This window comes from Polypterus senegalus, chromosome 2 (assembly GCF_016835505.1).
Source record: "Polypterus senegalus isolate Bchr_013 chromosome 2, ASM1683550v1, whole genome shotgun sequence".
Lineage (NCBI taxonomy): Eukaryota > Metazoa > Chordata > Cladistia > Polypteriformes > Polypteridae > Polypterus > Polypterus senegalus.
The window spans coordinates 148481632-148507364 of NC_053155.1; the positions used below are offsets into that span (position 1 = coordinate 148481632).

The window sequence follows — 25733 nt, forward strand, 5'->3', positions numbered from 1 at the left end:
AGTTGATGTCACATTTTAACTAAGTAATACCTGAACTGGAAATAATGAGGCACATTTTTAATCACACATTTTAGTAAGTGATGTGTTTTTATTTAAGTAGAATTAATAGTCTTCTATCGCAAAATCTCAATAGTCTTTCTGCATTGCCCTTCCACTGACCTGTATTAATATGTTAGTGCAATCTATTTTAAAAGAGTTAATCAAGGGTGATTTCTTGCTGATTTTATAGCACGATATCCTAGATATTAGGCAGAAACACCATCCTTAGGTACATGGACACAAATTTAAGATGGTTTGTGACTTATAAGTAGATAAAGTAAAGGAAAGCCCCTGCTTTTATTTTCTGTTTAGGATTTGTCCTACCGTCTATGGAGAATGAGAAGAAGGTCTTAGTAGCACTGTTTCCTCACATGTTGGAGATATGTGGCTTACCTCACTAGATTGATATATATGCTCCCTCTGTGTATGCATGCAACATTAGATAGATAAATAGATAGAAAGGACTGTATTCATCCCAAGGGAAAATGTAGCATAAACTGTGGTCTGCCCCACAGATAGTCCATTATCCAGGACACAATAGGCTCATCCACCTGCATATCCATGATCTTATCCCTTAACAAGGATGGCTGGATGGTACTGAATACACTAAATCAAAAACATAATCTTCATAGTGCTACCAGCTTTGTTCAGGTAGGAACAAGCTTTGTGGAGTAGACAGATAACTGCATCTTCCAGTCCAGTCTTTGCCTGATAGGCAAATTAAGGTGTGCCCAAGTAGTCTTTCACAAAATAATTCATTTTAGTCCCTGACCAGCCTCTCAAATGTCTTCATGACGTGACATGTAACAACTGTGTTCCAGTGGCCGATTAAGTGGCGAGGCACTTACCTTCTTTGGAACTGAAACAATACAGGATTGTTTTTCACAGCAGTGGCACTTTATGTGGCTTTTGTCACACAATGAACAGGTAACAGAGCAGAGGCAACTGCTCTAAGACTACAAGAGAAGCTCCACCTCCTCTAAAATGTCACCAAAAATGGTCATATATGTACTATTGCATTTACTTTGCTATTACTAACAGTGTGCTAAATGTTTAACTTCATGGCTAGTTCATTCAGAATCAGCAATAAATTCCTGCTGGTCATCTAATATGATTTTGTTTCTCATACATTCCCATGGCAGCATGATCCATTAAAATCCATTGAAGTGTGGCTTCACTGGACTTCAATGACACTTTAGAGTTTTCAGTGCAGCAAAGCCAGATGTTTAATGGAAAAATGCTCCAAATCATTATTTCTAGGGTAGCTCAGCATCTTTGGGAGTAAATGGGGCTTGGTGCTGGCCAGCACGCTAGGCCGCTGCATGGTGATTGGAGGAACTGTCAAAGAGGCTAGACCTCTTTTTCATTGACAGCAGTTTAGCATCGGAGCATTTCAAGTTCAGTCCCATGCCAATTTTTGGCAAGTGAAGTCATGAGACAAGCTGCTGCTCGTAGTCTGTTCTTTATTACCAAAATAGCCCAATATTTTCATTTGTACATATCCTACTGTAAATAAAAACATAAATATAACATTCTTGAGTTTAGTAAAGTTTGTTCATTTACTTCAAATTATGTCGCAGTTGGGGAACTAGGCAGCCAACTATCTAACTGTGTATAATGGCAGACAGTGTTAATATTTTATTTAAAAATTAAATGATGCAATAATTGATCAATTTTGTGATGTAGCCCTAAAATTTGCTTCCCCAGTTCGAAAGACCACCAGCCATCAATGTAACAGAGACAAAGATGGTTAGCACAAACCTTAGGGATTCGAGAACTGACCCCATCTGGCCCTGTGGCTTTATGTAGCTTCTTCAGATTTCTCATCATTTGCTCCCCAAGATCCGCTCCCTACAGCCCATGCAGTAGTGAAACAAATCTACTGTATTTTCCCTCAGTGTGCAGTAGACATTGTATTCATGTGTGTTATTTGCTGTTATCACTTGTTATGAATTTGTGCACTGATACCTTTGATAGTGTAGATAGTTCTTTTTTATTCTGTTTAAGGCATTTTGTGATGTGCTTGGGACATATATGACCAAAATATTTATTTTATTTCAAAAAGGAAACAAATGCTATTGCTAATACTGTGCACTGTTTTGATTTTATGCACTTTGAGATGTGCCTCGGTCAGAAATGACCAAAATCCTTTGTTTTTTATTTCAAAAGTGGAAAAAAGTACGACCTCAGATTCTGTTCAGTTATAGCAGTTTTATTATTTTTTTAAGCACTTTTTGATGTGCCAGTGTCAGATGCAACCACATTTAAACAGGAAACAATGAATACATATTACTCCTTTTTTAACACATTCATTTGTGTTGGTTTAAAATTTATTACCTGCTGCTTACCAACCGATGAAAATGTCTGGAACAGTTAAATTTCTTGGCTTGAAAACCTGGCCCAACTGAATTTATAATTGAATAGCCACGCTCTAGAAAAAAAAAATTGAAATGAAATGCCTGAGACGACCATCTGTTTAGGTGGAAGCTGCAACAACAACTGTCAGGCATGACAGAAGCTCACAGAAGAAAATATACCTGACTCAGTTTGAATTAATACAGTTCACCTAATGCACACCTCATAATGGTAATACGGTTGGAGGAAGTGCATCCTGATTGCCACTGAATCAGAATACAGGATGTTCTTCATTGATGACATGAAGGATCAGAGTCAGAAATTGTAACAGCATTTGATGTTCAAGCATGTTAGGGCCAATCTGACAAAAATAGCACTTGCCGACTAGAAAAATGTTAGTTGTCAAAGCTACAGAGGTTATGCTTTTATTTAGCCAGTTATTTTACTTGTGAGTCAAGTCTATTGAAGACCTGTACTTGTGACAATTAGTAACCAAACTACGAATAAAAAATAATTTTAGGAGCAGTACAGACGAACAAGTAGTTTACATATTGCTATAAGACATGTCACTGCACACATCATAGTTCTTATACATCAGATATGGCATGAGATAACAGCTCTAAGTTCCAGTATTTTCACCTGTCTCATGCACATAAATGTGCTTTTGAGATATGACTTTTACTTAAAATGGTTCTGCAAAGCCAGCTCTCACATTGCAGGGACTCACTTCGTAGAAAGAATGGAATACTGGTTTCTTAATACATTGCCAGCTTTGAGAGACAAATTAAAAAGGCTCGTTCAGAAAATCTTTAGTGCTAGAAGCAATAACAAGATCCATGCCTGGCTTTTAAAGTCTATTAAACCGAGACAAAGGTCAAACAATCTTCTAATGGGCAAGCCCGTGATAAGAATTCAAAAAACATACAGTATAGCAAAACCTGAACACTAGATCAAAAACAAAACTGCAGGCTGCTAAATGGAACCTTTTTCAGGAGAGTGTAATGTTCAAATACTGCCACAAAGATTTACTTCTCTTATTCTGTAATCATCTAACATGTCACATGGGTGTGGTTAGCACCTAAATAAAGGAGATCGGAACAGGGACTGGGACAATGGCTGATGTCAAGAGGATAAGAAGCCACAGCTTGTCTGGGATCTTGTTTATAGAACTTTGAGTGGATTGGAACGTGAAAATATGCATACGTAAAATAACTGAAAATTTGTAAACCAAAAAATAATCAGATTTATAAAACCTAGCATATTCATATTTGTAGTGAATTTACTCTTGTTAAGTCACTGTTCCATTCCATCTGAACTAGTTTGGTGCTGAGGTGTCACCCGTTACATGTCAACACTCAGGTCCTAATCTGGATCCTGAGTTGGTTTGTCGTGTGGTGAGTGCGGCAATGTGCTATATCAGTGCCTGCTCCTTACCTCTCTCTCTCTAAAAGTCACAATCATCTTTTAAATGTGTGTATGTGAACGTGACTCAAACCTTGCCTGGTTGCCACCCTGAAACATGCTAATATACCTCATACATATTCAATCACACTCCTGCAGACTTTCATTGGCTGGTAGAGCAGCTTCCCTCCTATCACACACCCAGCTATCACATACAGCACCATCAACAAGTTGTATGCCATTGCTACTTCATCTCAAAATCAATGAATCATGGGTTGACCCAGGCCACTGAGCCACAACATTTGTCAGTCTCATCTTAGCATCACAGATGACTTGTGCGTTAATAGAACTGCTTATAGTTACCAAAATCAGCTTTATTCTCTCTAGGCTCTCTAATTGTAATATGAGTGCAATCTGATCAATTGCTCTGATTATGTTAGTAAAACTGGACACTGCTGTAAATTATCTTTTTATGTTAGCCTGTGCACCCACATCATATGGAAGCTGAATGCAGCACCTTGACAGTCAGTTTATTGCTTCCAGCATAGCAGGAATGAAGCTTGGCTGAGATATTACTGATCTGGCCTGTTCCCTCTGGTTAGTGTATGCTGTCAAAAAGTCAAGCTTTGTTAAAACCTGGATAAGTACAGGTAGATCCTGATTTCTGTCAGTCTGTCTTTCTAATACCTGTCCCAACTTAGCACTCAGCAACTCAGAAAGAGAATGACTGATATTAGCCCGTAACATCGCATAAGCCAATCATTGTCATAGGCAAAAAAAATCAACCACACCCTAAAAGTTTGTTCCCTTCATATATGACCCTTTCCAGAGTCTTCAAGCTGTGCCAAACTAGTCAAGCTGTGCCAAACGATTAGGCAATGAATTAGCTATAGGGCATGATCTTTAAAGCTTTGTGTATGCAGTGGGTTTAATCACACCTATATTTTTACTTCATGCCGTTATTGACAGCAATGAATTTTATTGGTTTCCAGTCCTTAGAAGTGACAACAAGTAACCAATACAAACTAATGAATAAATAAAAAAAGTTCTTTAGCATTGAACCACTTAAAAGACAACTCAAATATAGTCTATGCATCAAATTCATCACTTTTTAGGTTTAATACGCTTGTCACTTTAACAGACAATATAACAACAGCTCAGTGCTATTATACTGTACATGTGGGTCATCATTTGGCTGGTTTCACTGCATTTCCCTACTTGATCAAGAGTCTCATCATTTCCCAGCTTCTCAGAAATATTTAGAATTGCCTGAAATATACGTAAATACTCCCATCAAGTTTTCTTTCATAAATCCTGACTTTTGCATGGAAAGTTGCTTTTGCATGTCCTGCGGTGGGTTGGCACCCTGCCCAGGATTGGTTCCTGCCTTGTGCCCTGTGTTGGCTGGGATTGGCTCCAGCAGACCCCCGTGACCCTGTGTTCGGATTCAGCGGGTTTGAAAATGGATGGATGGAAGTTGCTTTTGCACATCTCAGGCTTCTTTTTGTGTGTATGTTAGTTTTAGAAATCTAACACCTGGTCTGCTGTATTGTACCAGTGGGATGACCCTGAACTTGTGTAACCCATGAAGTGTTTTAGTGACATTGTAATGGTGTAAGTACTAGTATGCCCGTCTGTGAATGGCTTTTTTCAACAGGAAAGTGTTATATGCTACAAGTATAGAAATATCCTGGAATGATTCCAGGAACTTGAAAAATGTATTTGTCTTAAGGTAATGGACTCACCTTAACCTGACAGAGCATCTGAGAACTTAAACAGAACAAGTCACTGTATTTGAAATAGAGATCCCTCCTAAGGTAATTTGCAACAACTAGGGACCACATTGGAGTTGGCTTGAGTTAGCATCCAAGGGCAACAGTTACAACATTTCAGGCTATTCAGAGAGAAAATGGTTAACCAACTCAGTTTTGCACAGTTTCATCTTATAAAGTGACCACTTTGTGTGTTTGTATATGTTGTATGTATATTGTTAGTTGTAATCTCAAATGAGCTGGAGAAATCTCTCTGGTCAGTGCTTCCCAAGCAGATCCACTACAAGAAGCTATGCAATACATTTTGGAAGACTGTCTTAGGAATGTTTCTCTCCTTTTAATACTGTATGTTTCCTCCGACATGCCCAGTGCTGAAATCTGGTGAAAGACGGATTGTTCAAGGTAATTTCATGACCTTTAAAATCTTAAAAAGATAATAACAGATTTGCTAATCTGCAAATATAGCACATGATCATTAACTCTAAGAACTGATATTGGTAACTACACTTTGTAATCTGTAAATAGTGCAATGAAATTCTTGCTTAAATGTCTTCTCACAATAATGACAGTGGTACAATATCAACAATTAGAAAAACACACTTAAAAATGAATGGATTAAGTAATAAACAGCATACATAGAGTATGAGTGTATTGCATATCTATATCTACTGTATATATAAATATATAAAATCCAACATCTGTCCGTCCACTTTCTACAAGAGAACTATAATTTGCTTGAACATTCCGTTTGATGTTGTGACTTCTCTCATCACGCTAAGTATCATAGTTCACTTGCAGCACCGACTTATTTCTGCGAATCTGAGAGAGAGGGGAGGGGGAAGTGGGACCTCAGGAGTGGGAAGCTGGGCATGGTCCTCCTCACTCATGCGGCAGCCTCCATTTGAGTCGATCTATCTGTCACCATGTGTTGGAGCATACATTGCCTCCACTTAGTTAGCGATACCTGTTTGTTCAGCACATGTTATCATTTAAAAATTGTTAAGGAGTAATGTGTGAGATTTTAGAGAGAGAGATCAGAGCTACATGTGTTTTAGAGTGTAGCTGCTGATTGCAGAGATATCACGACAATGTGCTGTTCTCCCCATGTGGGGGATGCTCTCCCATCAGAGCTGAACATGATCAGATACAGTGCCAGTGTTTGATGTTGGAGCATACCTACCTTCCACTTGGCCAGAATTACATTGTTTTTTTAAATAGATTTTTAAAGTACGTCCTGTTTCACTACTACGTTGTCGGAGCCACAGGGGACAGCTAGTACAATATATAAAATAATGGCTTCACTTACTATATGAAACAAATCCAGCCCTGGAATCTCCTTTGTAATGTGAATTTTCATAATATGAACACATAATTACTATTAGTTCACTATTATTACTATTAGTTTGATTTTTAAAGTACGTCCTGTTTCACAACTACGTTGGCGGAACCACGGGGGACAGCTAGTACAATATATAAAATAATGGCTTCACCTGCTATATGAAACAAATCCAGTCCTGGAATCTCCTTTGTAATGTGAATTTTCATTATATGAACACATAATTACTATTAATTTAAATGGAACACATTTTTAGTAATTTCTTTCCCAAAAAATGCCTCCCAATTTTTGCTCAAATAACACCCGAATACATAAAAACGTAACTTATTTGTTGAATAATACCATTAGTTTCAGATTCAAAGGAATGACTTTTTGTGACTTCCATTTGACCTAGAAGTAGTTCCATCAGGTTATGCCCTAGCAGCTGAAGTAGTCCTGGGTCCAAAATAAACTTCATCCAGTCAAGTTCGAGTCAGGTGGAAGAAGGAGAAAGCTCATCTGGAGAAGTGGAGGGAGAGAGACAAAAGGGAAGAATTGAGTTGTAGCTGTGTTTTGCAATGAATGTTATGCCATTAGTGAGGATAGACTCTGCTGTTCATCTGTAGGAATTAGTGAGAATAGATGGAGAAATATGTTGATCACATTTCAGTTCATCAGCTGTAGTCACTTCAAAAATGTTAAGCTGCTCAATCTTTCAACAGCATCCAGTACTGACGTAGATATAGCATCAGTGTGGTCTGCCTTCTGCTTTCTGAAGGTTAAGTTTGTTGTGCAGAATTCTTCTTCATTGTGTGTGAATTTTTTCTGAAATTTACCTCATGATGAAAATATCTCAAAATGACAGATTATTAGACATGCTTTGCCACACAAAGCAACACAAAAAGGTACCTTATTCTTAAACAAGAACCTCTTTTATTAAATACACATAAACACTACAACCTTATTGTGTTAATTAAGATTTTCTTTGCCCGAGTTTAGGCTTGACTTAGTATTAAATAAGCATTAATTACAATTTTTGTTTTTTTTTCTTTCACATAAATGATCTAATAATGATTTTTCTTGCATTATTATCATTATTGGAATGCATTTCATAGATGCATTTATTTTAGGCAGTGGGTAGTGCTGATAACAGAGCATTGTACCCTGTTTTCATTCATTCCAGACTGAAATGTTTCTATGTGGAGTTACCATGGGCTCCCGTATAACTTGCTTGCTCTCTCTTCAATGTTTCAGGTTTTCTCCCATAGCCTAAAGACCTATGCTATGGTATGGAATAGACTGGTATATCAAGTAATTGTGAGTGTGCTCATATGATTACAGGGACACTCCTTGCTTTACTCCTATTATAGTGAGGGTTAGCTGCACCTCCAAAGCAAGCAGAAGATAATGGAATAAATGAATGTTTTGTGTAGATGTAATAGTTAATAAACATTTATTATTCATGAAAAATGGAAAATTCACATGCAAATAAACACTTATGTTGTGGCCTCTATAGCATAATTTCCCTGTAGTTCCTCATCAGTTTTAAGGAACATTTAAAAAAGTCTATAATCTCGTTACTCAGTAATCAAATTAAACACATTTCTCAGTACTTCAATAAAATAGCTGTTGTAATATAATTTCAGTCTTAAAGGATGTCAAACATAAAATTACTTTTATTAAGTCATAGAAATCTTGCTTGTTTTCACAGCTGCAGAAGTCTGTTTCCAGCATTCGTGCCCGAAATCTTCTTGAGAAAGAAAGTGCCATTAATAAAATTCTCCGGTAAGTGTGTATTTTATTTTTTGGGGTTTATTTTCAAATTCTTTTTTGTAATCATCTTATGTTAATAAAAATCTGTATTTCTGAAAAAAGCTCTTAAAATGTTACTGTTTTGAGGAATTATTTTTTTGTACTAATGAAATACTCCTTTAATAGGTTATGAATGTTTCAAATATAGAGTTAATACCCTTTTGTACCTGCAATCCCAAATATGGAGCAACTAGATGCTAATATCATAACAGATAAAACGAACAAAAAGTATAGTTCTGGAAAGTACAAGGAAACTTTAATAAAAAAAAAAAAATTAAATAATACTAGTCAACCATGGTTCTAGATCAGCAGTTCTCAAGTTAAGTCTTGGGGCCCCCTGTGTCTGCAAGTTTGCATTCAATCCAAGCTGCCTAGTTAAGCCTTTCTGATTCCTAACCTGACCTTTCATCTTTCTTTATGGGACTCCATGCAGGCTCACTTGGCTGGTAAATTGGCTATAAGACCTCTTTCTCTCTCAGAGTCAAACCTGGGATCAAAAAAAGTCCTGGGACTACCAAACCATAATACCCTCTAGGGGCACTTTATAGAATGACTCCTTTTTGCCTTCTGTACCCTTTAAAGGGTGAGGTTTCCTAGGAAGTTTCTGCAATGCCTCACTTTCAATGACCTTGTTGTTCCATTCTTTTCACTCTATGTAATTTGTATTGCCATCCTATACAATGGAAAGAGACATCATGCATTCTGTCTGAATATCAACTTTAATGAGATAATGCAATCCTACTTGGAGGCTGGGATGATATACTGCCATCTGCTGGCAGGGTTGATATACTGCTCCCTGTTTCCAAGAAAGTTCGTATTAAAGGGGTTCTCTTTTCTTCTTTCCTCCATTAGTAAATGCACCTTCTCTCTCAATCTGAAGTGACCCAGTCATCTGCAGTCTGCCCTCTGTTGTTCTAGGGGAATATTGTCTGGTCTCTGACAGGCTGTACATCTGTCTCTCTTTCACTGGTGTACCTGTCTTTTGCCCTAGCATGACTTCCAGTATACCCATATCATAGAATACTCTCTCTAATGGTGTCTGTCTTCTTGTAATGGTATTATGTCTCAAGTCACCAGGTCTGGTATGTTTTTCACTTTCTCTTGTCATTGCTGGGTTCTGTCCCTGTCTACTTCCATAGTTTTTTCCCTGGCAACCTCTTTCCTAACTGGCAAATCATCACCAATCTAGGTTTAATGGAGTTATTTAAATGTTATGAATAAATTGAATAAATGTATATTATTCCATATAAAAAAGTCTACAATGAAAGAAACTATCATAGCTTAGTATTCAAAGAATACATAATTCCCAATTACCACTGTCAGTCACTCAGCTGTGGAATAAACAGGAGCCGTACCACTCCCCGAACCTGGACACAGACAGGTAGACTACATAAGTGCAAAAGCAATACATTTTTATTTCTTTGCTTGCCTTTTTCACCACACAGTGAATAAATCAGGGACAAATACTGCTCAGTCCCTTTTCTCTCTATTTCTTTCTCTCTTTCTCCTCCACCCCTCTCCCACAAGCTTTGTCCTCCTCCTCCCGACTCTGGTTCCTTGAATGGAGTGAGGCGTCCTTTTTTATATTCTATCCTCATTTGACAACACTTCCGAGTGTGGCAGAAGTGCTGGATAGGCTCCTGGAAGTACTTCCGGTGCACCCGGATCCTCATTTGGCAGCACTTCTGAATATGACAGTAGTGCTGCAGTCCAGGGCTCCAGAACTGTCCAGGCGCCCCCTATGCAGGAGCTGCCCTTTCGTGTTCTGGGGTAGGTATTGTGTCTCTTCCGATTCTTCCATGGTAAAGTCATAAAGCATTGATATGCATTCGTGTCAGTTTTACTTTATCGATTCTAAAAACTGTTTATTATATGAGTAAAACCTGAGCAAGCAGAGTTAGGCCAATTTTTTCTATGGCTTCTCGAGGTTCTGGGGTGTCTGTTTTTACAACTTATAGGATAATGTTATATGAAGGAATTGGAGGCTGAATGTTGATATGTCTATTGGCCCGTAGCCATAGGTAAGTGGCCACTTCATGCACAAGGGATTGTAGGACCAGATAAGACAGAAACAGAAACATAAATGTTCTGTCACATGGCATAGGGAATTTAAAAAAACAGATGTATGAGGCATATAAGACTAATATCTCCAAAGTGAATCGTTGGGCGTATGAGAACATGAGGGCAACCATTAAGAAGGATAATGGGGAGGCTAAAAGACAATTGGAGAGTAATATAGCAGATAGGCAAAAGATGACCCTAAGAGATTCTTTCAGTAGTTTAGTAGTAAAAGAACAGTCAAGGAGGAGGTGAAGTGCATCAGGAATAGTAAAGGGGAATTAAAAGATACAGACAGTGAAATAGTGGATGCTCTAAACCTGCATTTTTCTGATGTGAGGAAGTACATAACCTCCCAGCAATAAATGGGACTACTAAAGAGGTTCTGAATAATTTAGAAATTGTAGAGGGAGAAGTACTTATCAGATTAAATAGTCTGAAATCAAACAAATCACCAGGACCAGATAATATTTACCCTTGAGTTCTTAAGAAGGCTAGCAAGTACATATATAAACCCTTGACACATATTTTTAGGAAGTCACTGTGCACTGGAGAGATTCAGAAGGACCGTATGGACATTAGGGGGCGCCATTGCCCCGTGAAACCTAATGGACAGATGCTCTAAACACAATTGTAAAAGGACAAAGAAGATTTTTTACATTTTCTTTTATCAAAAGTGCCTTCACAACACCTCATTCACCAAATATACTATAAACAATACAATAAATACAACAATTCTCTCCTCCCAGCAGCTCTGTTGCACTCCCTCCCAACTCTGTCTCTCCTGCTGGGTCACTACTAGTCCTTTATATAGTCCTTGACCCAGAAGTGCTTCCGTCCATGTGATTCATCAGCACTTCTGGGTCAGATGGAGACTTGTATTTTCTTCAGCTTGGAAGTACATCTGTCCTTTCATCCCCATGACTTGGGAGTACTTCCAGGCTATAGGGGAAACAAAATTCCCTGCAGCATCACCCGGCAGCATTCACAGTACCCAGTGTCCTGCGGGAATCCAGGGCACCGCTAAGCTGCAGGGAAGTCACCATCTAGTGTCAATTTCCCCACCCTCAGATGAGCACAGTGGGGTGAAGCGTCCAGTCCCGCAAGGGTTGTCCTTCTCCAGGAGGTTTTGTTTGCTGTGGCCGGACAGTGGCTTTGCCCTGTTAAACAATCACAGGAGAACTGTGGGGAGATACTGCACATATGATGTTTTACTTCCTCCCCAGTTCTCCGTGGACAATTTCTCCACATATGGCCCAGCTGGCGGCATTCATAGCACAGCCGCCTTCCTCCTGATAGTCTTGCCCTGCGAGACTGAAAACAGGTTGGGAATGGTTGCTCTGCCCATCTAACAGCTGAGGGTGGACCGTCAGCCGCACATGAGCTCGCAGCTTCATGCTCTATTGTATCAGGAGACCCTCATTTCTCTTTTGGGATCTCCTTTTTGATCTGGGGATTTCTCACAGTCTGGGTCTCTCTATGCATAAGACCCTTTGCTGTTTGCACCCCCTTTTAATTTATGAATGACCGGTGCCAATGTCTTAGGGATCGAATCAATCCATGAGTCAACACTACCCTGCTGCTCTGGCTTGTTTGATCCTTCCATCAGCCATTCAGTCATCATTCTGGTCACAACTGTAGGGCTCAAGGTTACGTGTCACCTGCTACTAATTAATTGCGGGGCCATTTCACTCTGCGTCCCAATATCTTGTACGGTACTGGTATTACTTACCTGCACCACCAAATTAACCATCTCGGGAAGCTCTTGACCCAATCGCTACAGGTATTCCTCCACCTGCCTCAAAGGCGCTTTGGCCGTTGCTCCCAGTTCCTTTATCAGTTTCTTTATTTAGGATAACACCTGGAAGAAACTTTGTATGAGCTGGATCAACTTTTCCAGCTCCCGCACATCAATATTAATATTTGAACTGGTCGGAGGTGGGCTCGGTCCATCATCAGCCCCACTTCCCGGCCGTTAGCCAGTGAGCATGCGCATCTCTGGCACATGCTTCGTTGGGTCTCACAAGGGCTGCTGGGAATTTGAGTTCCAAAATGTGGTCAACAACTGACTGCGATCCGCCTGCTCTAATTTGTCAGCGGAACGTTCAGTCACTTCCTAGACCTCCTTACCTTTGTATAGGGTGAGCAGTGCCTTGCTTGCCTCCCCCTTCCCCTTTGGAAAGTCCGAGTCCATCATCTTAATGAGCAAAGTATTATACGATAGGACGTGGACCTTCTCATTCCCATAATTCTGTTGGGCCTCTCGGCAAATGGCCGTAATAACTCATCCTCACCCAGAAATCCGCTGAGAAGACAGTCTTCATCCTCGGGGTACATGTCGTCGTCTTGCACACCCTCCAGATCTTCTTTGTCTGAGAGGTACGTGCACGAACAAAATTAACTAAATCAAAAAAATTTATGGGTTTTTCTCTGGCACGTACCTCAGTCTGGACGTTATGATCCGGTGGACTTTCTCCCCGAAGAAGATTGCCTCACTTCATCTCTTCACCGGCGCCAATACTTCTAGGTCTGACACCACCGATCTGTTTTGTCCTCTTCCTTCCCATGACGGACAGTTTATCTTGCAAAGATTTGTTGGCTATCGTTCATGTCACAGCACTGCCTGTTGGGCTTACAACCACATTAATTTAAAAGGTTTTCTGACCCAAACGACGGTCAGAATCCTGCTGGCTACAGCAGATGCAGATGTTAGGAGGTGCTGTTGCCCCGTGAAACCCAACAGACAGATGCTCTGGACACAATTGTAAAAGCACTAAGAATATTTCTTAATTTTCTTTTATCAAAAGTGCCTTCACAACACCACATCCACCAAATACACTATAAACAATACAATAAATGCAAGAATTCTTTCCTCCCAGTAGCTCCATAACACTCCCTCCAAACTCCATCCCTCCCCCTGGTCTCCACTAGTCCTTTATATAGTCCTTGACCCGGAAGTGCTTCTGTCCTTCCGTCCATGTGATTCATCAGCACTTCCGGGTCAGATGGAGACTTGTATTTTCTTCAGCCCGGAAGTACTTCTGTCCTTCCATCCCCATGACTTAGGAGTACTTCCGGGCTATATGGGAAACAAAATTCCTCATGTCTCCCTGCAGCGGCACCCACGGTACCCAGCAGGGCTGTGAAGCCGAAGTCCATCTCCCATAGTGTCCTGCAGGCAATACTAGGCTGCAGGGAAGTCGCCGTCTAGCTTCCTGGGTGTGTTGGCCGGGTTGAGCTGCCGGCCATGCATCACAACTGGAAAATGGCAAATATTATCCCGTTATATAAAAAGGGTGTCCAGGCAGATCCAAGCAACTATAGGCCAGTAAGCTTAATTTGAATCACAGGAAAATTAATGGAAGGAATTATTAAGGATAAGACTGAGCAAGTACAGGAGTTTTGCTGAACAGTCAGCATGGGTTACAGAAGCGGTGGTCATGTTTTACTAACATGCTGGAATTCTATGAGGAAGAAACAAAAGGGTATGATTAAGATGGAGCATATGATATTATTTATCTTGACTTTTAGAAAGCATTTGATAAGGTGCCACATGTGAGGTTTGGCATCAGCCTAAAAAAGTGGGAGTTCAGGGTGATGTTTGTAGATGAGTGCAGAATTGGCTCACACACAGGAAGCAGAGGATTATGTTGTGAGGAACCTTGTCAGAACTGGCTGATGTATGGAGTACAAGTATAAGGCGATTCTGCTCAAGCTTTATAATGCACAAGTGAGGCCTCATCTGGAGTACTGTGTGCAGTTTTGGTCTCCAGGCTACAAGAAGGATATAGCAGCACTAGAAAAGGTCCAGAGAAACACAACTAGGCTCATTCCAGTGCTATAGGGGATGAATTATGAAGAAAAATGAACTGAGCCTTTTCAGTTTAAGCAAAAGAAGATTAAGAGGTGACATGATTGAAATCTTTAAAATTATGAAGGGATTTAGTACAGTGGATTGGGACTGTTATTTTTAAATGAGTTCATCAAGAACACAGGGACACAACTGGAGCCAGCCCACCACAGCAACTGGAACTTGTTAAGGGTAAATATTGCACAAACATTGGGATGTTTTTCTTTACACAGAGAACCATTGACTCTTGGAATAAGCTACCAAGTAATGTGCTAGACAGTAAGGTTTTAGGAACTTTCAAAACTAGACTTTATGTGGTGATTTGAGTGAAAAGTGTTATGTAAATGTAAAGACATTATTATTATTATTTTTATTATTAGTAGTAATAGTAGTAGTAGTAGTATTATGTTTCAGTGTAGCAATTTTATGTTAGAGTAAGCTGTGGTTACAATTGTATAGATTAACCAGGTTTTATATTATACAGGGACTGTTTTACAGCATTTTAGTGCAGGAGCCTTTATGCAATTATATGATTTGATAAATACAATTAAGGTTTAAAAGTGTAATGTTTAACAGATTAATTACAAAATAAAAAGGTTCATAATATCACTGTCTCAAAGAAAATGCATTCGGAAGACCTGAATCAAAGCTACTACGAAGTGTCTGTGAGTAATATCAACGTCTTTTGTATCCTGAAAACAAAGACCTGTGGATGTTTTAAAAATACTAATTTTTAATCCTTGTCTTGTCCAATGCTCCTATTTAACAGGTTCAAACTTCAGTGAGGCTAAAAAATAGATTAACCTGTCGTTTTTTTTTTAAATGATCCAAACATGCCAATAGGACAAGCAAAATGTATGGTATTTATGTCCCAGTTTGTGAAGTGAAACTCTTTAATATGAAATGTGTCCTCCTGCAGCATTTTTTGTGTCTTCGAGGTCATAGATAAATGGCCAATCTGCATTTTGCAAATGTCACATAACTGGAAATAGCAGTCCTCTCCTTCATCTCTCCATCCTGGTTGTATATTTTTGTATCTGCTTCCTATCTGATCCTGAAGTGAAAGCAGAGTACACTCCATAAGGTATCTAGAAGTCTCAACCCTGTTTATGGAGGTTTCCGCTACCTTACATATTATTCTTGAATGATATGAGGGCTAATGCTTTTATCTTACAAAGCTACCATAACCATTATACATTAAACTTGTCTTTTTGTTATGCTGTATTTGTTTAGTTCCCCAAAGTAAAAAAAATGAAGTCAGTGGAAAAAAATTAAGAGCTAAAAATCACATTGGTCCTAACTTTTTAAGTTATGTTAATTCAGTAAATAGTTACATCAGCAGGTTATATCAGTTGATTATAAAAAAGGAAAATTCAAATGTCATTCGAAATGCAACTTATGTTGCTGCCATTCTAAGCATATAAAACCCAAACATGCCCCAATCAGCATAATAATATTGTATTATTGACTAGTTGATTTATCATATTTACATTTTCAGGCAAATTAGTCTGGCTTACAGCCATCCACATCAGATTTCATGTGAAAAAGCGCAAGCCTTGGAGGACCTCAATATATTTAAAAATGAGATAAAGGGGAGTATGGCGAAATATTATTCACACAAAGAAAGCTTATTGGAATTCTCAGATGTAAGGGGAAATTTGTATTATGAAAATAAAATTAAACTTGAACGAAGTGGTAGAGAAACTGATTTAGTGCAATTCTGTGTGGAAACCACGTTTGCAATTTTCATAACTGTATTTCTTTCTAATATGTGTGTTCATGGCAACCAAGGAGTCAGCTTTATTTTTCATATCCTTCTGTAAAATACATAAAACATATGTTTTTTTTTGTTTGACAAAATTAAATGCATGAATTTGTAGCTTTCCAAAAGGTGACTGTATTATCCAACAACATGTGGCTGTACTTTACAATATCGGCATAATTTTGCATATGCACATGTTTCCATATGTGATGGCATCATTTTAATAGTTATAATGTGCTGTTTAATTTATAGATATAACAAGGTATGCTTGGCCTGCTTTGAATAATCTTGGCATTTTTTTCTGTCAACACAGTAACATGAACCTGTTCCGATTTTTGTACAAGAATTCTCTTTTTGTATTTAAAATAGTGAAGTTGCATTCTAATGGTCACTAATTGTGCAAGTGCAGTATGATGAACACTGAAGAGTCCCAAAGTATTTGAAAAAAAACTGGCACTCCAATGTGCTAACAATGTGATGGAATTGTACAACAATGTGAAAATTTGTATTGTTTGCGTGTACAAATACTGTCTTCATTCTCTGGGGCAGCTAATAATTTAGGCAATTCTGTTTTGACAGGGATTGCTTTACACTGATAACCACATAATAAGATATAAATCTTTTGTGCTGTGTGAGTTTATAAGTTCAGTGATAAGTTAAGTTCAGTTTATTTTTGACTCACTGGCGAAAGAGCTGCTTCCTCATATCTGTTCCTTAATTTGTACTCAAGTCTGATTAGGATTGTCAGCTACATTATTGAGCTCTGTGCTTCAGAAGCCAGTAATAAATGGGACTTGAAAAATCTTTTGATTGTTGTAAAGGACTGCCCAGCTGGCAAGGGATTGTTGGGACAAGAGTGTCACCAGGATGGGATAGCACTGGGAATGGACCCAACAGAAGAGTAATACTAGAGCAGCCCACACAGGCAACTGAGTGCATCTTTATGTTCCACTGTAAATAGATGGGGTCTACCCAAGGTGCAGTGGTTTCTGTCAATGTATTTGGGGTCGAGGAAGGGAGTTTTACAGGAGCAGCCCAGGAAGAAAAGATCATGGGGATTTGGGGGTTGAGGCTAATGAAAATCTTTTAAGGTCTCAGCTAGGGAGTGCTGGCAATTGTACCCACTGTTTAAAGGTGATTTAGCTGAGAAGCTACAAAATGTGCATGGTCCTTTAAAGGAAAGACCTCTGGTGCAGGGGTAACTAATGAATAGCGACCCTAGAACCAAGTCATGGTATAAGGGTGCAATGGATTCAGGAGCACTGGAGGGCATTGATGGCTTTGTGACATAGTATAGCTGCCTTGACCCTGATATGAATCTTGGAGCGATCTTGTAGCTTTTACAGTATGTGCAGGTGATTGTCACTGCCTGTTTCTCTTTGTCAGGCCCATGTTGGATTTTTACCTCTATCTTGTATTACTTCAGGGTCATTTCATTTCCAGGAATCCCCTCCTAGCAAGCCTCTATCCTACACTGTATTTCAATGCAATAGTTATTTTGAGGATGTAAAGGAATACTCTACCCAAAAATAATATATATATATTTTTAAATGATACTTACCCCATGTGGTTTTGTGGTTAGATTACATTAGATTAGATACTCATCTGTCCCCAAGGAGAAATGAAAACTTTACAGAAGTGCAAGAGAAGAAAATACATATATAAATATTATAATAAAAAACAATAACCCACATAAGACCTTCTTATAGTGATGGTTGAGAAAATAATATAATCTCATGTCTTCATGCAGAACAGAGCTAACAAATTTTATAGTTTAGGCAGTGACCAACACTGGAAAACAGCAAAATGCATGAAAAAAATCTCATGCTTCTTGTGTCACATAATAAGTCAGGTCATCAAGCTGTATATTCAAAATGTGCAAAACTCATTCATTTTTTTTTTTTTGCAAAGATATTATTAAATCAATTCCTCTTGTAAAACTAAAGTAGTCCCCCCAAGCACAGAGGCTTGTTCACATGAGCTCACATTCAAAAAATTGTGAAATGGTGAATCAATAAACATAAAAAAAAATATTAACATGGTCAGAATGGACATATGAACACAAAACAAGTTTAGAATATAATTGAGGGTGCACAAAAACATGAAAATCATTTCCATTAAAATTATATGGAAGTTTTGGTTATTATATGAATATAAATAATTTTTACATTTTTAAATTTAATTTCTTATTTTACCACAGTGCCATTTTGTTTTAGAGTTCTTTTGATGGCACCACTATTTTCTGTTTTTTCATGGATGCATCCATATTATTCATAGCTGCTCTATTTGTTGTTGGTGTAAGAGTTGAATTTGTACCCTGGTCCAATGTGCACCTCATCTCGTATCCTTCTGAGCTTATACTTAAAAGCTGACGCTGTTATTCTATTATTCACTATGATAAATGTATTTCTTGTTACTTTACACTGTATATAAACCCTTAAGAGAAAGTGTTATATTTATGGCATAACCATTCTTCTATAGTACTAAGTTTCCTGTTTTTTGTACCAAGCTGGATCATAAAATTAATTAGGCCATTGTTCTTTACTTTTTGGAAAACAAGATGTACAGTATGTGGCAAAGTTCACACATCTCCTAAAATAAAAAATAAGAATGAAAAAATAATACATTTAAAATGTCATGTACATCCTAAGCAAAGAGGACTATCAATCAAATTGTGGTCATCTGAGATATCAACATCTGCCACGTTCCATTAGCAACTATGTGTAACCAATCATGCTAAAAGTTGTCTGAATCTGTAATGAATTCCTTTTAAAGAATAGTAACCTAATCAATGGATTGTATAAATATAGCGCAGAGGACACTTTTTTCTTTGCAAAAACACTGATATGATGCTTTTTGCCTCTTCTAAGATTTAGATAAAGAATAACGATTGACGCTTTCTCCTGCCTGTGTTATTGTGTAAATTGGGGCATTCCTTTTGGGGAGTAGGGGGTTAGGAGGGGCCGGTATTGTCTGTATTCAAAATTTTCTTCCACACTGGTCATGTGATGTGGAAGTCACTTGATATCCTCGCCTATGTAAGATGTTGACACACACAGCTTGGCATTCATGCTTTACATCAGACACAAGTATTGTCAGCATTTGAAATTCATGGGAAGGATATTTGAAGGATATTAGAACATGGAATGAGAACTTTTGCCTTTGATTTAAGGATAACATTTTGTGTTTCTCTAGTTATTTTTATTATTATTATTAGGAGATTTATCTTGGCCTCTTCAATGACTGCTCTTCTTTTTCCCTTTTAAAATCATCTCAAATTCCATTTAAACTCATTCCATTTGATTTTAGGATATTAGGATAAAGAAACTAAAGTATAAAACACCATATTCAAGTGTAATTCATTAGTTACCAATTATGAAATTTAATACACTAAATTTAATACAAGGATATTTAAGAAAAGCTGAAGAAAGAATAAACTTTAACAAAGAAAAAGCTAAAAAAAATACAAAAAGCCAAGTTGCAAAATAATACTGAAAAAATGGCAAGAATGAAATACAAAAAAGTTATTAAATACAAAAGTTCTAGTTATTTCATCCTAGCATTTGGGTCTGTTAAGTTCTTTGCATACTTTCTTGTTTCCTTAAATTTTATCTTCCTGTCCCTGTGAAAACGTAGATATATGTAGATAAATGTAGATATATCTTTATTACTTTTCTACTTAGTATGTTATATACATTCACTTTATTAAATTATGATTATTGAATCAGATTTATACACAACCCAGCCACAGGGGATGCAGAAACCAATGTGTTTCTTTATGCCGGTCCCAAGCCCAGATAAATGGGGAGGGTTACGTCAGGAAGGGCATCCGGTGTAAAATTTTGCCAAATCAATATGCGGACAACACTAAAAATTTCTATATCGGATCGGTCGAGCCTCGGGTTAAAAACGACCGCCAACAGGGTGCTGATAGAAATTGGGTTACTGTTGGCCGAAGAAGAAAAAGGAGAAAAAGAGGGGGGAGACATGTCTGGAGGAAGAAGGAGAGGAGGAAGGTAAAGAGAGTGGAACTGGGTAGGAACTTTGAATGTCAGCAGTATGACTGGTAAGGGGAGAGAGTTAGTAGATATGATGGAGAGAAGGAAGGTTGATATATTGTGCGTGCAAGATACTAAATGAAAGGGGAGTAAGGCAGGTCGATCGGAGGTGGATTCAAATTGTTCTATCATGGTGTGGATAGGAGGAGAAATGGAGTAGGGGTTATTCTGATGGAACAGTATGTCAATAGTGATTTGAAGGTCAAAAGAGTGTCAGACAGAGTAATGATTATGAAGCTGGAAATTAGAGGTGTGATGATGAATGTTGTTAGTGCATATGCCCCGCAAGCTGGGTGTGCAATGGATGAGAAAGAAGATTTTTGGAGTGAGTTGGATAAAGTGATGAACAGTGTACTCAAGGGACAGAAAGTGGTGATTGGAATGGATTTCAATGGGCATGTTGGTGAAGGAAACATAGGAGATGAGGACGTGATGGGTAGGTATGGTGTCAAGGAGAGGAATGAAGAAGGTCAGAGGATAGTGGATTTTGCTAAAAAAAAAGGATGGACATGGCTGTGGTGAATATGTATTTTAAGAAGAGGGAGGAACATAGGGTCACGTACAAGAGTGGATGAAGATCAACACAGGTAGATTACATCCTATGCAGAAGAGTCAATCTGAAGGAGACTGAAGACTGGAAAGTGGTGGCAGGGGAAAGTGTAGTTAAGCAGCATAGGATGGTGGTCTGAAGGATGACGTTGGAGATCAAGAAGAGGAAGAAAGTGAGGGTAGAGCCAAGGATCAAATGGTGGAAGTTGAAAAAGGAACACTGCAAGGTTGAGTTTAGGGAGAAGGTGAGACAGGCACTGGGTGGTAGTGAAGAATTACCAGACAGTTGGGAAACTACAGCAGATGTAGTAAGGATGACAGCAAGAAGGGGGCTTGGTGTGACATCTGGACAGAGGAAGGAGGAAAAGGAAACCTAGTGGTGGAATGGGGAAGTACAGGAGAGTATACAGAGGATGAGGATGACAAAGAAGAAGTGGGATAGTCAGAGAGATGCAGAAAGTAGATAAGAGTACAAGGAGATAAGGGACATGCTGAAGAGAGAGGTGGCGAAGGCTAAAGAAAAGGTGTATGATGAGTTGTATGACAGGTTGGACACTAAGGAGGGAGAAAAGGACCTGTACCAATTGGCTAGACACAGGGACCAAGCTGGGAAAGATGTGCAGCAAGTTAGGGTAATCTATACTAATAAAAGGCAAAGCCCTCACTGACTGACTGACTGACTGACTCACTGACTGACTCATCACTAATTCTCCAACTTCCCGTGTAGGTAGAAGGCTGAAATTTGGCAGGCTCGTTCCTTACAGCTTACTTACAAAAGTTAGGCAGGTTTCATTTCGAAATTCTACATGTAACGGTCATAACTGGAACCTATTTACGTACATATATACGGCCATAACCTGCAGCTCGGTCGCCGTGTGAGGCGGAGTTGCGTCCCTCATCGTCACACCTCCCACGTAATTGAGTGCCTGCCCATATAAGGCTGTCCGTCAGCAGCTATCCAATAGACACGCTGCCGCGAAAATATTCGAGGGTGAAGTGATTTGGGTAGTGATCACTTCGATGAATGAAACCTGTTCAAAAAACACATTACACAATTGAGAAGGCAGCAAAAGAATATGATGCATACAAGCATATTCAAGTGCACCTACTGCAGAAACAAAGCCTGGTGTAAACCTTAAGTTTAAATTAAGTTCATAGACAGGCTGCCGCTGGCGTTTGTCATGCCTACGATGAATACGATATTCGCGAGACACAAGTTTAATGAGAGGACGCAGGGTATAAACGAGACTTTTCATCACTTTGTAACGGAGTTAAAATTGCTGGTGAAGGACTGTGCTTATGCAAACAAAGATGAGATGGTCAGGGAAACAATAGTGTTTGGCACAAACTCAGCAAAAGTGCGAGAGAAACTTTTAAGTGCCGGGTCTGAGCTAACATTAAGCTGTGAACATCGCGAGATCGCATGAGATAGCATAAGCACAGCTGAGAAGCTTCGATGCATGTACTCAGAGCGGCTCACGTGAACTACCTTTGCAAGACTGGGAAAGGTTAACCCGTGCATGCAGTGTGTGCTGTCTCAGATAAACAGGAGGACGAGCTGTTTATTGATGCACTAAGAAAGGAACAACCCTCTGAATCTGAACAAGCCTTTGTACACATATCAATAGGAAAGCAAGGTGTAAAGCTTAAGTTTAAATTACGTTCATAGACACACTGCCGCTAAATATTCACAGGAAAATCCACAGCTTAATACCGGGAATGCCTGTTAAACATCTTAGATTCACGAGTATGGATTTGGGTAGTGATCACTTCGATGAATGAAACCGGTTATCTTTACAACGGTTGACAAACACGGAATGTAACTTGAACACACAACCTCCAAATACGAATCTGATTAAAAGAAATAATGATAATCACATCCTTGATGACAGCAACACTCATAACAGTGACAAAACAATTACATTGTCAATCATGTTACGTTATTTTAAAAATATTTCCTTTTCTTTTTCATAACTTCTTTAACACACTACTTCTCCACTGCGAATTTTTGCTATAAAGGATAAAGATGGACACATACTCACAAGCGAGAAGAGTGTGTTGAACAGATGGAAAGAGTACTTTGAGAAGCTGATGAATGAAAAGAACGAGAGGGAGAAGATTTTGGATGATATGGAGATAGTGAATCAGGAAGTGCAAAGGATTAGCAAGGAGGAAGTAAGGACAGCTATGAAGAGGATGAAGAATGGAAAAGCCTTTGGTCCAGATGATATACAGTACCTGTGGAATCATGGAGGTGTTTAGGAGAAATGGCAGTGGAGTTTTTAACCAGATTGTTTAATGTAGTCTTGAAAAGTGAGAGGAAGCCTGAGGAGTGGAGAAGAAGTGTACTGGTGCCGATATTTAAGAATAAGGGGGATGTGCAGGACTGTAGTAACTACAGGGGGATAAAATTAATGAGCCACATCATTGTTATAGGAAAAAATAGTGGAAGCTAGGTTAAGAAGTGAGGTGATGATTAGTGAGCAGCAGTATGGTTTCATGCCAAGAAAGAGCACCACAGATGCAATGTTTGCTCTGAGGGTGTTGATGGAGAAGTATAAAGAAGGCCAGAAGGAGTTGCATTGCGTCTTTGTGGACCTGGAGAAAGCATATGACAGGGTGCCTCGAAAGGAGTTGCAGTATTGTATGAGGAAGTCAGGAGTGACAGAGAAGTATATATGAGTTGTACAGGATATGTACGAGGGAAGTGTGACCATGGTGAGGTCTGCGCTAGGAGTGACGGATACATTCAACGTAGAGGTGGGATTACATCAGGAATCGTCTCTGAGCCCTTTCTTATTTGAAATGGTGATGGACAGGTTGACAGACTAGATTAGACAGGATTCCCCATGGACTATGATATTTGCTGATGACATTGCGATCTGTAGTGATAGTAGGGAGCAGGTTGAGGAGACCTGGGAGAGGTGGAGATATGCTCTAGAGAGGAGAGGAATGAAGGTCAATAGGAACAAGACAGAATACATGTGTGAAAATAAGAGGGAAGTCAGTGGAATGGTGAGGATGCAGGCAGTGGAGTTGGCGAAGGTGGATGAGTTTAAATACTTGGGATCAATAGTACACAGTAATGGGTATTGTGGAAGAGAGGTGAAGAAGAGAGTGCTGGCAGGGTGGAATGGGTGGAGAAGAGTGTCAGGAGTAATTTGTGACAGACGGGTATCAGCAAGAGTGAAAGGGAAGGTCTACAGGACGGTAGTGCGACCAGCTATGTTATATGGGTTGGAGACGGTGGCACTGACCAGAAAGCAGGAGACAGAGCTGGAGGTAGCAGACTTAAAGATGCTAAGATTTGCATTGGATGTGACAAGGATGGGTATGATTAGAAATTAGTACATTAGAGGATCAGCTCAAGTTGGACGGTTGGGAGACAAAGTCAGAGAGACGAGATTGCGCTGGTTTGGACATGTGCAGAGGAGAGATGCTGAGTATATTGGGAGAAAGATGCTAAGGATAGCGCTGCCAGGGAAGAGAAAAAGAGGAAGGCCTAAGAGAAGGTTTATGGATGTGGTGACAGAGGACATGCAGGTGATGAGTGTAACAGAACAAGATGTAGAGGACAGAAAGATATGGAAGAAGATGATCTGCTGTGGTGACCCCTAACGGGAGCAGCCGAAACAATAGTTTTCAGATTTATTCACATTTTCCTTGAATATATTGTTTTGTAATTTTGGTATCTACTTTAATAATTAACTTTATTTTCATATTATTATTACTGCATATGTTAAACCCTGCATAACCTTTATTATTAGTTAAAATAAAAAAAATGTATTACTAGTTAGGGCATAGCCATGAAATAGCTGACATTGCCATGCACAAAACTTTATGTTACTTGCCATATTGTGTAAAGGCAGGTGACAGAACTGCAGACTCCTATTGTGCTGACACAATATGTATTGCTTATATTATTTTTTCATAAAAATTATTATTCTCTACAACTCCCATATATGCTGCACAGTTCATACATTCAGTTATGTTTTATCCAAAAATGTGCAGTACTATTACCAGCAGGAAATGCCCCACATTAGCAGACACATTTTTCCCCCCAGAAATGCACTATTTTCTTCAAGTGTGTTTAAATTAATGGAACTCTCAAATGCCATCTGGTGACGGAAGTGCTTTAACCTTGGTGCAGTTTGAATTTGTTTACAGTAACGGTGTCAAACTCAAGACACCTGTGGCCTTTGGACATTTTTAAAGTGGCTTGCTCAATCATTATATAAAGTATGTTACATAGCATCCTTTTAGTTTTTTCAGGATGTCTGCTCATATGTATCTGTATAGTACAGCACACCACAGCTACTAACCTGCAGTTAAAATGGAATATATATGCGTGTAATGACCCAGCAAGAAAAAGTGGTGACCAGCTACACTGACATTGAGAACTTCAGTATTTTAACAAAAGAGGTGACAGTCTCATGAAGCAGATGGTAGCACAACTTCACACGTGTTGCTGCTGTCACTCAGTTTTTAAAGCTAACCAGATGTCAGGGCTAGTCATTCTTTTTTGAATCACCTGATTGCTGTTACTATCCTACACAATTCATTTGCCTTTTCTTCTGACTTTATTGTTTTATATGAACAGAAAACACATTTACATTTACACTCTTGTTAAATGTGATTTAACAATGTGATACATTTCTGTCCAACTCTGAATGTAGTCTGTGTGTTCATTACTAGTTTTTTTACACCAGATCTTTTTGTGTGGTCAGTTGCCATCTGACCGTGTGACACATATTAATGCAGG

The 25733-nt window shown here is 38.9% G+C and overlaps 1 protein-coding gene across 1 annotated transcript in view; it reads left to right on the forward strand.

Moving 5' to 3' along the window:
- nalcn (sodium leak channel, non-selective) overlaps positions 1 to 25733 on the forward strand; it is an 828408-nt gene that overhangs the window by 655659 nt on the left and 147016 nt on the right. Inside the window, exon 19 of the mRNA XM_039744792.1 lies at positions 8594 to 8667. Coding sequence (XP_039600726.1) covers positions 8594 to 8667 — 74 coding nt within the window. The remainder of the gene's footprint in view (positions 1 to 8593; positions 8668 to 25733) is intronic.